Below are 14,895 nucleotides of genomic sequence, written 5' to 3'. Positions count from 1 at the left end.
ATTTCAAAGTTTTCCAAGCCAAACACTATTCTAATTTGTACTGAGAACACATAATGTCTCTGCATAACACAATACAGATCAACAAGACTATGAAGTGCCTCCTCAAAGAAAACCTTACAGTTAAATCAACATCTCTCTAAAACTGTTCATTCAAATCTGAACTTTATAACATTTGGGAAACTGCGATGTGTTACAGAATCTATTAGACTGCATGAGTGTATCTCATGGTGGTTTTAGTAGAAACTGGGAACAAGATGTGTGTGTGCGTGTGTTTAGGGAAAACATATGTAATACATACATACATATCCATTCCTATGAATGCACCTACCAGGCTTCAGGACCAAAATAACTAATTAGTCTTCTCATTCCTCAAACTACAATATAAACAGCAAATTCAGATTAACACACACACAATCTAGAGAACAGGGCAGGGCACATGTGATATTTCAGTTTTCTGACTCGGCCCAGGTCCACTCACAGCTAACAACGACAGTTCGTCTCTGCATGAGAAAAGCTGAGGTCCTCTGATGCAACTGGAGCCACAAGAAAAAACTCTGATTGCTTTCCTTTGCTTCCGTCTATCATTCATCACCGTTTGACATTTAGTGAGGCTCCTGGGTTTCATTTTAGCAGAGAGTCAGTGTAGAAATCCTGCTTAATAACTCGTGGAATGATGAATCAGAGAAGGGCACAATCTGCATGACACAAGGGATTTAGCTCATTGATGTGATATCTGAACACGCTGCCTGATCTTATGCGTTGGCGTACTTCTCCTGAAGACGGCTGCGTTGTGAATGTGTGTGACATCATTAAGCAGCTTCGGAAAACTGCAGTAAAGATAAAGATGGTACTGTTTCAGAAAATACACCCTCGTAATAAATCATCTTCACACACAGAGAAACTTGTATAAATGTAGTAAAAAAAAAGATCCTCCTTTGAGCTCAGACAGAATTCAGATAAACGTGTGAACAACAAGATTAGCTGTTGGTAGGCAGACGGATTGCCACACTATTGAAGTTAGGAAAAGTAGAAAGGTCACCACATTGGGTTATGTCATGGGGATTTAATAAAGATAAAGGTAACCACAGTGTCAGTGGTGTCAGATCGTAGCGACGGGCCTGACAGGTGCAGTCATGCAGGTAGACACAGGTCACACTGCAATCTAATGCACAACAGCATACAATTAGATCAAGTGTTGTAATTCTACAGGATTTTAGGACTACAGAGTTCATAGCAGACTACCACAGGCTTTCATTAGAGTGAGGTAAATTGGCCAGGCTGATACATGAGTTAATGTATGGATACAGTGGCAATTTATTAGGTACACCTGACAGAAGCAAATGCAGTCTAACACAACATTCCTCGAATGAATCCGAACTCTAAGAAGGTTATTATGTTGTGTTTATATCTATAAATGATAAATGAGCTCACTCAAGTTGGTGTGCTCTTGTGTTTGGTGTGCTTGTGGTGTTTGACTTTGTAACTTAATTCATTAATGTTAATGTCAATAAATGTTCATCAAGATGGAAATAATAACACAACATTTCTGTTCCATCCAGCTGTTGTCATATAGATAACGACCATTCTAAATGACTGTCTAATACGGGTGCCAGGCCAACTTCTACTGATGTCTAATGAGAGTGAGGTAGACTGAAGGGCCTGTTAGTATTATGAGCGACAACACATTTCTTCATGTTAGATTCATGATCTAGGTGTGAGTTTGTGTTTATGCCCCAAACTGCACTGACCTTTTTCCTGCAGAATATATCTGAGCATTCTGTCTGATCTATTATACAATAGATTGAAATTGTGGACATCACACCAGGTATCTAACTGGATGGTTATCTGCACTGTCTCGTTGGTACGTTAATGACTGAGGGGAAGTTCTGCCTTCGGGAAGATGTTTGGCCCTTTTTCTGAGTTTTTGAAGAATAAAGGGAGAAATCTGTGGAGGCCTTGAAACCTGAATATGTGCTAATGTCATAACACATGCACATTTTATTGTTGTTTACAGATGTATTGTGTGCTGTGCCAAACAAAGAGTGTTATTGGCCCCTAAATGTTCTGCAACCTGCTTCTAATAATGTCCAGTCAAATTTTTATGAACTAAAACTTGTTTTAAATTCATGTTGTTCTCAAATTCCAAGTCAAAACCACAGAACCTGCCTGCAATCACCTCTTCTCAGTACAGATTGAACTAGTGTCTCAGTATAAATACCTTGGAATTTGAATCGATGACTGTCTCTCTTTCATACCTCACATCCAGCAGCTGACAAAGAGACTAAAACTGAAACTGGGTTTTTATTTTAGAATCAAGTCTTGCCTGTCTTTTGAGGCCAAAAAGAGACTGGTTGCTGCCACTTTTATGTCTGTGTTGGACTCTGGAGATATGATATACACAAATGTTTCCACTCAAAGTGTTTTAGATTCAGTGTATCACGGTACTTTGAGGTTTATCACCAATTTTAAGTATTTTACACACCATTGTTTGTTGTACTCTCGTGCTGGATGCTCAGATTTGACCACAAGAAGGAAAAACACTGGCATATTTTAATTTATAAATGTATTTTAGGCTTGCTTCCTCATTATTTACAGGTTTTTGTTTGTACAAAAGTTGGTTACAGTGTGCGGTCCCAGGATCTGTTGCTACTGTCTGTTCCTAAGGCTAGAACTGAACGGGGAAAGAAAGCTTTTTAATTCACTGCTCCCTCTATCTGGAACACTTCACAAAAAGATCCGAAACTTCAAGAGCTGGTTTCTTTAAACATTTTTAAAGTGTTTAGAAATGACTTGGAGGCAAAAGCATCAGTCTGTAGATGTTTTGAAAGATGATTACTTTTGCTAGTTATGTTTCTGATCTCTGCTGATATGTTTGTTTCTTATCTTCTAAATGTAATTTCACCATGTATTACGAGTATGATGTCTGTCTGGATGTTGTTGGGACCTTGTCTGTCTGTCAGTTGGGCTGCTGCCTGTCTTGGCCAGGACACTCTTGAAAAAGACATTTTTAATCTCAATGAGCCTTCTTCTAGTTAAATAAAGGGTAAATAAAAACAAAAAACAAAACGATGTGCACCTTATTTATTTGGGTATGTGTTGAAGTATTCTGAAAATTTAGGAAATAATTTGTTTAAAAGCAAGTGGAATGTTTCACTCATTTAAAAAATGACATGTTTAATAAACAGTGTGCGCACAGACACAAACAGCAACTACAGTAAACAGGAGTTATCCTATTAGAAGTTATATAATCTGCTTTCTGAGCAGACTGGAATGGATTTTGGACACAAACCACATTTTCTGTTAAGCTGCAACAAATGACTGCAGGTGTGAACTCACACTGTCAAAAGCAACATACACAAAGTCCAAAGTAATCACGACAAATGTGCACATGAAGGCCTTCAAGCTCGTATGTGTGGTCGTGTTTTAGCATTTATGTTGTAAGATGTAAATGCTTTCTAAATCACGTTTGAGGAATAACTTGAGAGTCACAGGGAAATGACATAACCATGTTATTCTAAACCTCTGAGCAGCAAGCAAAGACTAATCATTTCCCGCTATTGTGCACGTCTCAGACTCTGATCTGCATCACAGACTCAGTTCAAATGCGTCTAATTACCACATTATTGTGACTTGAGGAAGCTGTCTGAGTGCAACAGGAAAGGCCTTCACATCCTCTCCAGTGTTTTCAGGACAAACCTCAGAGCAGAGAGGCAGGAAGGGAAATCTCCACCAAGGTCTAAAAAAAATGTCTCGAATACAAACTAGAACAAAAAGGGTACGAGGCTCCTGTGGGTCCACAGTTTCTTATGTAAAGCGTTCATTGTAGTCTGCTTTCACTGCTGTAACTTTCATTTATCTCCTGACTCACACAAACAGGGATGTTGTGACATTAGTCTGACTTCAGTTACAACTGATGCAGGCTAATGAAAATAAAAAACTCCAACTGTGAATCTGACCCTTTATACCTGCATCCATTCATTTTTGGCCACTTGAGGACATCAGTACAATCAGAGCTTCAACATAGTTCTTTATCTTTTCAAACCATTATAATGAGCTTATTGGGCGACAGTAGCTCATTCACTCATCCAGCAGATACAGAGCAACTTTAACAGTTCTCTCCGCTTTTGCTCTGTTTTGGTTTATCTGACAAATGCTCACTGTGTTCACCACTTACTTTGTCTACCTTCTTTGGAGCTTTGAAGCTCGTGTGAAGTGTGTTGTCAAAGTGTTTCTTATAAAAACAGCCGCCCACTGTATCTGGACACCGTTGAGAACAGTGAGAGTAACCTTTAGCATCTTTACCACCAACTTATCAATAAATATAACCTATTACAGTCAATGTTATTCTGAAATTTTGCATTTTATTATGATCACTTTTGTTACTTTAATCGTCTGAATGCTTCTTCCACAACTGACCCAAGTAGAAAATACAGATTTTCAGCCTCATGAGGATGTGAAAGAATAAGGGAATGAGTCATTGTAAAGTGATGAACATGTCATGAATTCGATGATTGAGTGCGGTTCAGGACTCTGACCTGTTCCTCCGTCACTCACCTGAGTCGCTCCTCCTCCTTCTTGCGGAGCTTCATGTCTCTCTGCACCACCTGCAGCACATGTTCGGCCTCGCTGTCTGTTAGACCCGACAGGTCCAGCTTCCGGCCCATGGCTGCGGCTGAAGCTCAACCCCTCTGAGAAATCAACCAGCGTTCCGTTGTCATCTAAAACACAAATAAATACGGCACAAAACACACACACACACACAAAATCCTCAATATACAGCCAGTATGGTTTAGTACATTTACTATAGTACTGAGCTTTAGAACAATTTTGATGAACCTGTACTTTCATTTTGTAGTATTTTATGGTATACTCTACTAAATGTTAGAAGAATTATGCTCTGTCATGTTTAAAGAGTAGCTTTGCCTGTTACTTTTCAACTTAAGATTTTTCATCTTTGAAAACATGAAACATATTTTTATAGTTTTTCAGTCTTTTTAGCTTGTAGCAACTCAGGTGATAATAAGTTATTAGCAGCTCCAAAAAGGACATCTGAAGGAGCAAATTGATTATTTCTCATACAAATTATAATTATTTTTTTAAATGCAAGAATGTTTTAAGATAAATATGAACTTTTTTCCATTTATCATTTCACAACCCCTCAGATTGACTTTGTGACCCACTGGGGGGCCACGACCCCAGGGTTGTGAAACACTGGACTGAACTACCAAAAAGAAACTGACTTAAAACGCTGCTCGTGCCTTAATGCCTGTCATGAGAGCAGTTTTGTGCAGAATGAAGTACACTTGATAATACTTCTGTTTTGGTGGGTTTTTTATTGAAGTACTTTTACTTGAAATTAATATTTTACTTTTTACTCAAGCTGAGTACTTCTAAGTACAGCATGTGATAGTCTCATACTGCACTTACAGAATGGAGCTTCTGAATAACTGTCTAAAGAACTTCAATACTGTTATAAAATACTACAAATCACCTCAGTCTGGTCTCCTGCAGGAGGCCCCATGTGGCCACCACAGCATCTAACTGTATTATCTGCATTCACACAAGCACCTTCCACTATAAAGAACAGTACTGTGTGCACAAGCAGTTAAAACGCATTTTGACGTCCAACAAGCCACTTACACAAGTAAATCAGAGGAATTAACACCGAGCAGGATTTAGGTTTTTCTGCATTAGCATTCCTGAGGAGGAAATCTCTGTTTCAGTCAGACATGAAGCTTTTCTATGAGTACAGACAACATGGATGCAAGTCAAGCTGTCTGAGGATCTACTGTGACAACTATTGCAATTCTGAGTTTTTTAGTAGGAGGTTGAACAAACGGACATCACAGTATCCAAAACTACCGAACTGAACTTTCTGCCAGTGACGCACACACAGACTCCACGCACTTATTGTAGGACTATTAAGGATTTCTTATGAGGCTGCAGTCAACAAATAGTTATTTAAAACCACGATTTATATATATACACACATCTATAAAACTCACCGGTCTCGGTGTGTCGCCCCCGCTGGCTAAAGGAAGGCCCGCAGTGCGCCCTCACAGCCGCGCAAAGGACCAAACTCTCCGTTTACTCCTAAATGATCCGTGAACCGACGAAAAACATGTTGGAGTCCAAACATCGATCTGCTGTGCGTTTATCAATCGTTTTTCTGAGCATCAGAAGTTGGAAACAAACTGAGAGAAGTGTGTGTTTGAGCGCTGCGGGTGTGATGAGAGCAGCCGGTCCTGGTTCCTGAGAGGGAGTCGGAGCGCAGCCTGGCCAGAGTCCAGCTGCAGCCCAGGACGCATGGAGCGCTGCGAGTTGGTTAAGAAAGGATTATATAAACGTACTGTGATGATGATGACGGCTGTGAGGGATTTGTCTTTTTATGAAAGAGTCCGAACTGCTAATTTGTGAGAACACATGTCATGAAGGTGCAATAAATAATCGCGTCTTGTTCCTGCTGCCACAATCACAGGATCAGTCCTAGATCCCGTTTTAGGTTCGGATCTGGATTATCTGGTGTTTGTTGGCAGACTCAGCAAATAGAAGCGTAAAAGGCAGTCGGTCAGCAGCTTTAATGTGATCTAAGGAGGCAGTTAGGACAGTGAAGGTGCTGAGAAGCAGCGGGAGATGCGCATGAAGGACAGGTGGAGATTCTATGAGGACTCCTGCTGGACAGGTGGAGAACTACAGTCTGTCAGATGGACATGTGCCGTCCAACCATGTCTGCAGTGAAATAACAGATATACATTTTAAATATTAAACAGGAATTTAGTGGAATTGATTAATATTTTCTTGTTTACTTAATATAAACACATACGGTCTCTTAATTTCTAGTGAATTGAACCTAAAATATCTATTTTTGTTTGTTTTATTTTCAGATTATTTCAGAACTTACAAACATTGCTTGAAGTCTTTTGGCTGAAGACCATGAGTTGACTGAACCTACAGCTGAGAGTTTGTCAACTCATTACTTCAAGTTTTTGAATCTAAATTCTCGCAGACTTCTCACCATGCATTGCCTCCCCGGAAACTCTTCTGTTGCGAATCAAAGAATCCATTCACAATGAAAACCTGCTGTGTGTCGTTTAGGAGGTGTTAAATCCTGGTACGGTCTTTGCATAATAATGCAAACAGTGTTATCCATGAGGAAAGTTAGGGAAGGAAGGGGATTCAGTGATTAAACCTCTATTTAAAGTAGCTGGGAGATAAAATGGGCTGCAGTTGGTAGCACTGTTGCCTCGCAGCAAGAAGGTCGCCGGTTCGTGTGGAGTTTGCATGTTCTCCCCATGCAGCGTGGGTTCTCTCTGGCTTCTCCGGCTTCCTCAGTTGGCTGGGATAGGCTCCAGCCATCCCACAATCCCAGTGAGGATTAAGTGGTGTATAGATATTGGATGGATGGATGGATGGATGGATGGATGGATGGATGGATGGATGGATGGGAGATAAACTCCCCGTTAATCTAAACATATACTTTTATTCAAGCATGCACCGACAAATCAGACATAATGTTTCAGCTTTATTGAAATTGCAGTCATGGGATACTTTCTAAAAAAAGGGGCAATTTCTCAGAAAATCCTGGAAACATTTGCTGATGTGTGCAGGTCATTGATTGGGCATTGCAGTTTGAAACATTTAACCTTACGGTGTAAGAGAGTAGTGTGCTGTTTATTATTTTTAGCTTACAGGAATGCTTCAGTATGAAATTGCTTCCTTCTCATTTGTCTATACAAGCTGAGCCTGCAACAACATATAATACAACTAACATCATCACCAAAGACTACAAAAACTACAAAGCCTAAATCATCAGAGGAGCAGAACTCTTTAGTCTTTCCTCTCCAACCTGTGCACTACTTACAGGTCTGACTGAAAAACAAATGCTTTTCCCCCCTTTGTTACTGTAAGTAGTTTTTGATGCTTTTACTTTAGCAGAACTTTATATGCAGACAAGGAGGAAAACAACCACTGTAGAGGCATGACATCAGGCCTCAGTGTGTTTTATATTTACTACTCCGATGATTACATTCAACTTGGCCAATACAGGAGTCAATATTTCACATGTGTAAAATTCAGATGTTCTAGATGTGATGATCTAATGTTTACTTTTTAACATAAAACAAAAGATGTAAGGAAATCTGTATTTGGCAAGGCTAAGAGCTTCAGGACAAGGCAGCTAGACTTTTCTTCAAGGTGTTAAAAGCTTCCTGGGTAGAGATGTCATGACTTCATTGTAAGTACTGGGTAAGTGGTGTCCTGTTAGGTATTTATAATGCAGTCTTGACGTCACATCCCAGAAAGTTTCACCGCCACTTACACAAGCCATCATGTTGCCATGTTTATTCCAGACCGTGCAGTCTCACACCAACCCACATCTCACACCTTGTCACGTGAGTCCTGGGTTTTGTGAGTAAAATATGAAATCAAAGGGGAAGGAGTTTGTGTAAGTGTGTTAGTTACCATGCCTCATTGTTTGGTGTTGTTTTGACATTTTTGTTTCCTATTATGTTTTCATCTTTGAGGTTTCCACACCCTCACATGTGGTCAGATCAGAAAAATTTAGTCACAGACCATCACTACACAGAGTAGTGGAAGTTTACACCTCTGTTACAACATGTGTTATGTTTTCTCATGAGTCTTTTTTCAAAAATATATTTTATTTTATTTATTTTTTATTCTAAATTACTTTCCAAAAAGCCCCTGTATTGCCTACAGAAGTAGACAAATGGCTGCAACACATTTATGCTGAGCTCAGCATATGTGCAGTCCAGCTGAGCTCTATTAATGTTTGTCTCTTCATTAGAGTTTCAGTTTTGGGAGTTTTCGTGGTTGTTCTGTTTCTCTGTGCTTTTTCCTCATCTATTTGCAGTCTTTTTTCATCCTATATGGTCATTTTGTGTCTGTTTGTCATTGGTTTGAATTACTTTGCCGTGTTTTATGCATCTTTGTGGTCTTTCAATTAAATCAAGTTTATTGTCGTTTTGCTGTACATACACAGTAGTACAGGCGAGGTGAAAAAGCATTTCTTCAGGATCATTTAATTAGTAAGTTTTCGAAATGCACATCTGAGATAGGCAAGACACTTAACCTTAACTGTCACTGTCTCCTGAAGGGGCCGCTGCGTCCATCACCATGGCAACTTCTTCGTTGTTCTGACTCTTTATGGTTGTTTTTCATTACTTCACAGTACTGTTGTGTCTTTTGGTGGTTGTATTATGTTAAATTGTGGTTGTTGTGCGTGCTTTTTTATCATTTTGCGTTACTTCGTTGTGCTTTTGTGTCCCTTTGTTGCCATGTTGTGATTCTTTTTTATTGGTTTGTGTCACTCTGTTGTACTTTTGCATTTTTTTGGCATTATTTTAAGCCTCTTTGTGGTTGTTTTGTATCTCCTGTTGTCATTTTGCATTACTTAGTAGTACTTTGTATGTCTTTGTGGGTTTTTGTGTGCTTCTTTGTAGTCATTATGTGTGTTGTTGTCATGTTTGTGTTTCTTTATAGTCATATTGTATCACTGAGTGGTACTTTTGTTTCTCTTTGTGTTGTTTTGTGTCTCTTTTTATGACATTCTTTTGGTGAAACAGAACTTTCAGGTGACTGCTGTGGGTTTAAAGACTACACCGACACATGATTATTTAGTTCACAGCAGAAATAAAGAGAAACTGTCTCACTCAAAATGTCCAGCAGGTCCAACACTGGTGAACATCTGGACAGATATTACACTAAATACTACAGCAAACTACACAAACTGTATCCTCTGTGAATGTGACCTGATAGGTTCATTCAGTAATCAGTCAATGTGTAGTACATTGTATTGTTGAAAAATTCCAACAACATCCCATCAGTCAAAATGCAGCAAATGTTACTGATATAAGACACTTTCAGGACAGACCGTCGGAAATGTTTCTGGAAAATTACACAGAATTTCTGAATAACTGATTTCAAAACATGATCTCTGCCTCGGTGGATTCATCTCACGACGTTGCTTCATTTCAGCAGTGCTTCCTCCTTATTTTACTGGTGGCACAAGAATCAATTGCATGTCTACTTCTGCTTTTTAACTGTGCTGTGATTTGCTAACAGGAATCTTTAACCCGATTCAGGACTTTCATGTTGCCATACAGAAAAGGTCATTCAGGGTCCACTGGACCCCAGAAATAATATGTGAAAAATATTTGTTGACATTCATTATAGACTTTTAGACTCTGTTAAATACATTTTCTGTTAAGTTTGATGTATTTTTGGTTCCAAATGCATGACAAATGTCCCTCTTTTTATATTTAAAAAAGATCTTCAAACAAAACAACACCTGTCACCTAAACCAAATGGCCTGAGGTCCAAAAGAGCCCAAAAGTCCTGAATAGGGTTAACATGGTGAAAGTATAGATAACAATATATGAACTGATATTCTTTTTTTTTTAACGTGGCAAATGATGTCAGAAAATCCATATTTGGTAAGGATCCCTGACATTTTTAAAGTCAAGAGTTCTAAACAACGTCTGCACCAAATGGGACATTTTACAGCTGACAAACAAGCTATATACCAATACTAAATCAGACATGTAACACCAACACCAAAAAGTGATGATCTCTATAAATTTAAGAAGTGGCTAAATAGCAAAAGTATGTCTCAAATGTTAAATTATAAGTACTGGGAGGAAATTTACAGGAAACAGACAACAAAAAGTCAACAACCAGGGAGAACAGGGTGTACACGTTTCATTGTTTGGTACTGTTTCATCATTTTTGTGTTGCTTCCTTATTATTTTTCACAAGTTGGTGGTGAAGTTATTTGGACCCCAACACCTTAACGTAACAGTGCGGTCAAATCACTGCGAAAGAGCGGACAGATAGAGTTATAGCTCACATCAGACTACACACATACAACTTCATTTCACTGGAAAAACAATGGAGTTAAGGGGACAAAGAATTCTGTTAAAAACATTTTTCAGAGAGACGAAAGTTCTCATTATGACAATAACTGAGCCAATATATGTTTACAAAATGAAAAAGCATTTTTCATCGTTTTCAGCCTCAGCTGTTGATACAAGGCAGGAGTGGCACACTGTAAAATGTACTTTGCCTGTTTGTGATATTAGTTTATTATGTCCTTATGACAAAACATTACTGAATTTGTCACGTAACACAAATGCATTAGTTGACAACATTTGACCTACAAAAAAAAGAAAGGAATTTTTTTAACATGTGGCCCAGCTGGATTTACTAATGAATTAAATGGCAAAACCAAGCAGCAAGTTATATTTTAGAGGTGAGGAGTTGATTTCTATCACTTCACTCTTAGGAATATGCTGAATGTAATGGCCCAATAAGTAAGCCTTGTTTAAAGCTTAAGTAAAATAAGGCTTGCTGTCCTGATACTGAGTGAAGCTTATTGGCATCAAAACAAATGAGATGAACATATTCATTAGTCAAATGAGTAAGATGTGAGTATCTGAATCTTTTTTAAAAAAATCCAATAATTCAATTTAGTTCAGTTCAATTACAACATATGTCATCACACAGAGCTTAACATAGTAAGGTATAGACCCTACAAATTTAAACAGAGAACCCAACAGTCCACGGTAGCCTTTGGACTTCCTCTGAGCAATGGTTGGCAATGGTTGGAAGGAACCAACACCCCCCCTCACCTACAAGACTGCAGAAAACATTTGCCATGCTGCTGAAATGCTCCTGATCTTGTAATACATTTTATTTTTTAATGCAAACTCCATGCAGAAACATCCTGGGTGTCCTCACCGGGACGCGAACTGTGGACAAGCCTCCTGTCTTGACCGACGTATAGAACTTCACCCCAGCATTAGGGCAGCTGCTTTGACTCAGTAGTCTATCAAACAGCAGCTCTTAGTGTGGTGTCTATATAAATGAATACCTGTTTATATTGTTAGAGAATTACTGTCTTCTCCGCATGTTCGTTTCTAAAGATGAGATCGGATTCAATTCGGTCTCAATCAATCAATTTAATTACACACTGAATATTGCATTACAGAGCTCTGGGTCAAACTCTCCCTGGCATCAGACAAAGCAAGACTACTCCTGTTGCCTCTGACCCTCCTTTTTACTACTAAGTCACGTGATGCCTGTTCAGGTCGTAAAACAACTGATTGGGGCCCATCTTCATCACACTGAATGGTTGCATCCTTATATGGACTTCTTTTCCTCCGTCTGTTGCTTGTCCTGTGAAACCATAAAAGAAACAGACCCAAGCAACTTCTTCAAAAGAAAACATTTCATCACTATATGCATATATGTAACTTCTTTTATATTTTAAACCTTAAGGACTATACTTCACACATGATATAATATATTTATACACAACAATATGTAGGAGGTACATTTTGCCTATGTATTGTCACTGTTGGGGTGGGGACTTGTATCTCCANTTGTCACTGTTGGGGTGGGGACTTGTATCTCCATTTTTGTCATTTATATTTAGCCTATTTTCACTGTTGGTCACTCTTCTGGTCTGTCTGTGGGTTGTAGAAATATTCAGCCGGTATTCAGTTATTTGAACTCTTGTTTTGCAGCTGCAACATTCCCACCCCACAGTGATAATATGTGATGTACAAGCTTTTATGCCACGCTAAATCTTAAATGGATAGTTCAGATTTTTGTTTTAGTGAACCAGCATGAGGTCCTTGACAGCATATTACTTGCAGTAGATGGCGATTGGCACACCCTCAGTTTGGAAAAGAAAGCAGCAGGGGTCCTGGTGTAGGAAGCTAAGCGGTGTGTTGCTGTGGACAAGTTCAGCTGCAGAATGTATTTTAGCCACCAAAAAAGCTCTCCTAAACTCAATTTCAGCTAAGTTGTACTCTATAGAATATTTCCACCATTTTACCATCACAGTGTGGCTTAGGAGAGAGTGATATTTGGCCTATATAATATCTCTGTCCAGCAGCAAGGTGAAAATATTCTAAATATAATGTATACTTAAAGAAAGAAACATCAGTTTAGGAATACATTTTACTGCTGTATCTTTACGACTAAGTGTCATGTTTATGCAGTTTCAGAGCATGCTCTTTGACCTCTTTTTGTTTTGTTTTTTTTCCCTCATCCAACAGATTGAAGCTGAATTTGCCCACCTTACATCTGTTGACCTGAAAGGCTCCCTCTTTGCTGGGCTGGATCAGTATCTGTCAAGGTTCTTTGAACTGTAAAGGAAAAGACTGGCGTAGTGGGACTGACGAGGCTCACACGCTGCCTTGATGGTGTAAGTGTTTAAAAGTTATTCTTCCATGCCTCCTTCTTTTGTTGTTTGCATCCTTAAGACCATATTTGTGATTTCCTCACTAGTCTGTAGTAAAGATATAAAATAGAGTAACAGAACATTTATTTCTGTTAAATGAAAAAAAGGAGCCATTGTATTTGATTGCACTGAGTATCATATCTTGGATTTTTAGGTGCCCAATCCCTAAGCTGTTGTTATGATTAGTAATGGCATTACAGTGTTTTAACCTTTCTAGAATTCAGTGGTGGTTGGTTGGATAACATTTTCTTTGCATGTTTTAATTGGGGCTGCAAGGTGGCTCAGTGGTTAGCACTGTTGCCTCTGGTTCACATCCCAGTGGGGGCACTGGGATCTTTCTGTATGGAGTTTGCATGTTCTCCTCATGCAGTGTGGGTTCTCTCCGGGTTCTCCGGCTTCCTCCCACACAGTCCAAAAACTTTTTGAGGTTAATTGGTGATTCTAAATTGTCCGTAGGTGTGAATGTGAGTGTGTTTGGTTGTGTGTCTCTATGTGTGGCCCTGTGATAGACTGGTGACCTGTCCAGGGTGTCCCCTGCCTTCGCCTTAAGTCGGCTGGGATAGACTCCAGCCCCCCTGTGACTCTAGTTATGTTTATTGATAGTCATGTGATAACATTTCATGAAATCCTGAAGGAAACAGGTGCAATTTAACTGTCTAAGCAGATGATGGAAACAATAAATTGCAAATAGAAATTGCAATCAAGATGTATCCTTTCCTAACCGTTTTTACTTTGAACTGTGATTAATTCCTTTTCTTTCTGGCTCCCTTGGAAATGCCACTGATGTACATGTATGTGTATGTGTGTGTACATAAATACTAGAACTAAGATGGATGAAAATATTTTTGCTTCTGTGGTGATCTGAGTTTTTTGTGCTTACAGAATGGTGCTTTTTGGTGTTTGGTTGTGGTTGCTGTGGCAGTTGTTGATTTGCAGGCTGGGTGGGGTTTTTTCCTGACGAGGAGAAAGTTCACTCACTCTCCTCCACACCTGACGCCAGTTGATAACACTGGGTGACAAAAAAAATACTTTATTGAAGGTGTCTAGGATTTTTTTTAAACCGATTTAAGACATTTTTGTAACACTGAATCCAAAAATGACATCTGTTTATCTGTATCAGGTCAGGTTTTTATGCCAACTCGATTTTAAAAAATCAATTTTACCACTAAATCGATGACATTTTTTGACATTAGCGATTGATTTATTTTAGTATTTCTCATATGAAATCGGATTTCAGAGGAAAAAAATCATTTTCTAAGCCTTTTCATAAGCTAAATGATCCACAAGTTGATGAGCGTAAACATTTGTAAAGGTAAATACAAGTAAGTTGCATGTTTCTTCAAAATCAAAACTTTGACCTCTTTGAGCAAAACCAATGTAACATTTGGATTCAGCACATTGCAATTGTCCAATATCAGCTCAAAAAACTTTGACACCAAATGGATGTAGACCAGTTTAATCAGTGCTGGATAAAGCCTGCCTCCACCTGTGCTCCAGCGCGAGCGGATTAATCGCCTCAGTCTGGTAACAAGCCAGCAGTGCTAGAGAGCTTTGTACTTTGTTGAACCTTACTTTGTCTCATGTGTGTTCTCATCTTTTGCTTGCCAGAACCTCTTGCTGAACCTCGCTCC

At 39.0% G+C, this 14,895-nt stretch overlaps 1 protein-coding gene across 1 annotated transcript in view; it reads right to left on the bottom strand.

Moving 5' to 3' along the window:
• LOC103360860 (rab effector MyRIP-like) overlaps nucleotides 1-6,207 on the bottom strand; it is a 46,394-nt gene extending 40,187 nt beyond the window's left edge. Inside the window, exons 1-2 of the mRNA XM_008286770.1 lie at nucleotides 6,006-6,207; nucleotides 4,555-4,718 (exon numbers count right to left, since the gene is read on the bottom strand). Of these exons, the coding sequence (XP_008284992.1) occupies nucleotides 4,555-4,664 (110 nt within the window). The 5' untranslated portion in view covers nucleotides 4,665-4,718; nucleotides 6,006-6,207. The remainder of the gene's footprint in view (nucleotides 1-4,554; nucleotides 4,719-6,005) is intronic.
• Between the last annotated feature and the right edge of the window lie 8,688 nt (nucleotides 6,208-14,895).

The sequence above is a fragment of the Stegastes partitus genome, unplaced genomic scaffold, assembly GCF_000690725.1.
Source record: "Stegastes partitus isolate 25-593 unplaced genomic scaffold, Stegastes_partitus-1.0.2 Scaffold468, whole genome shotgun sequence".
Lineage (NCBI taxonomy): Eukaryota > Metazoa > Chordata > Actinopteri > Pomacentridae > Stegastes > Stegastes partitus.
Note: the sequence above shows the minus strand (reverse complement) of the source record. Positions and strands in the feature narration are given on the sequence as shown.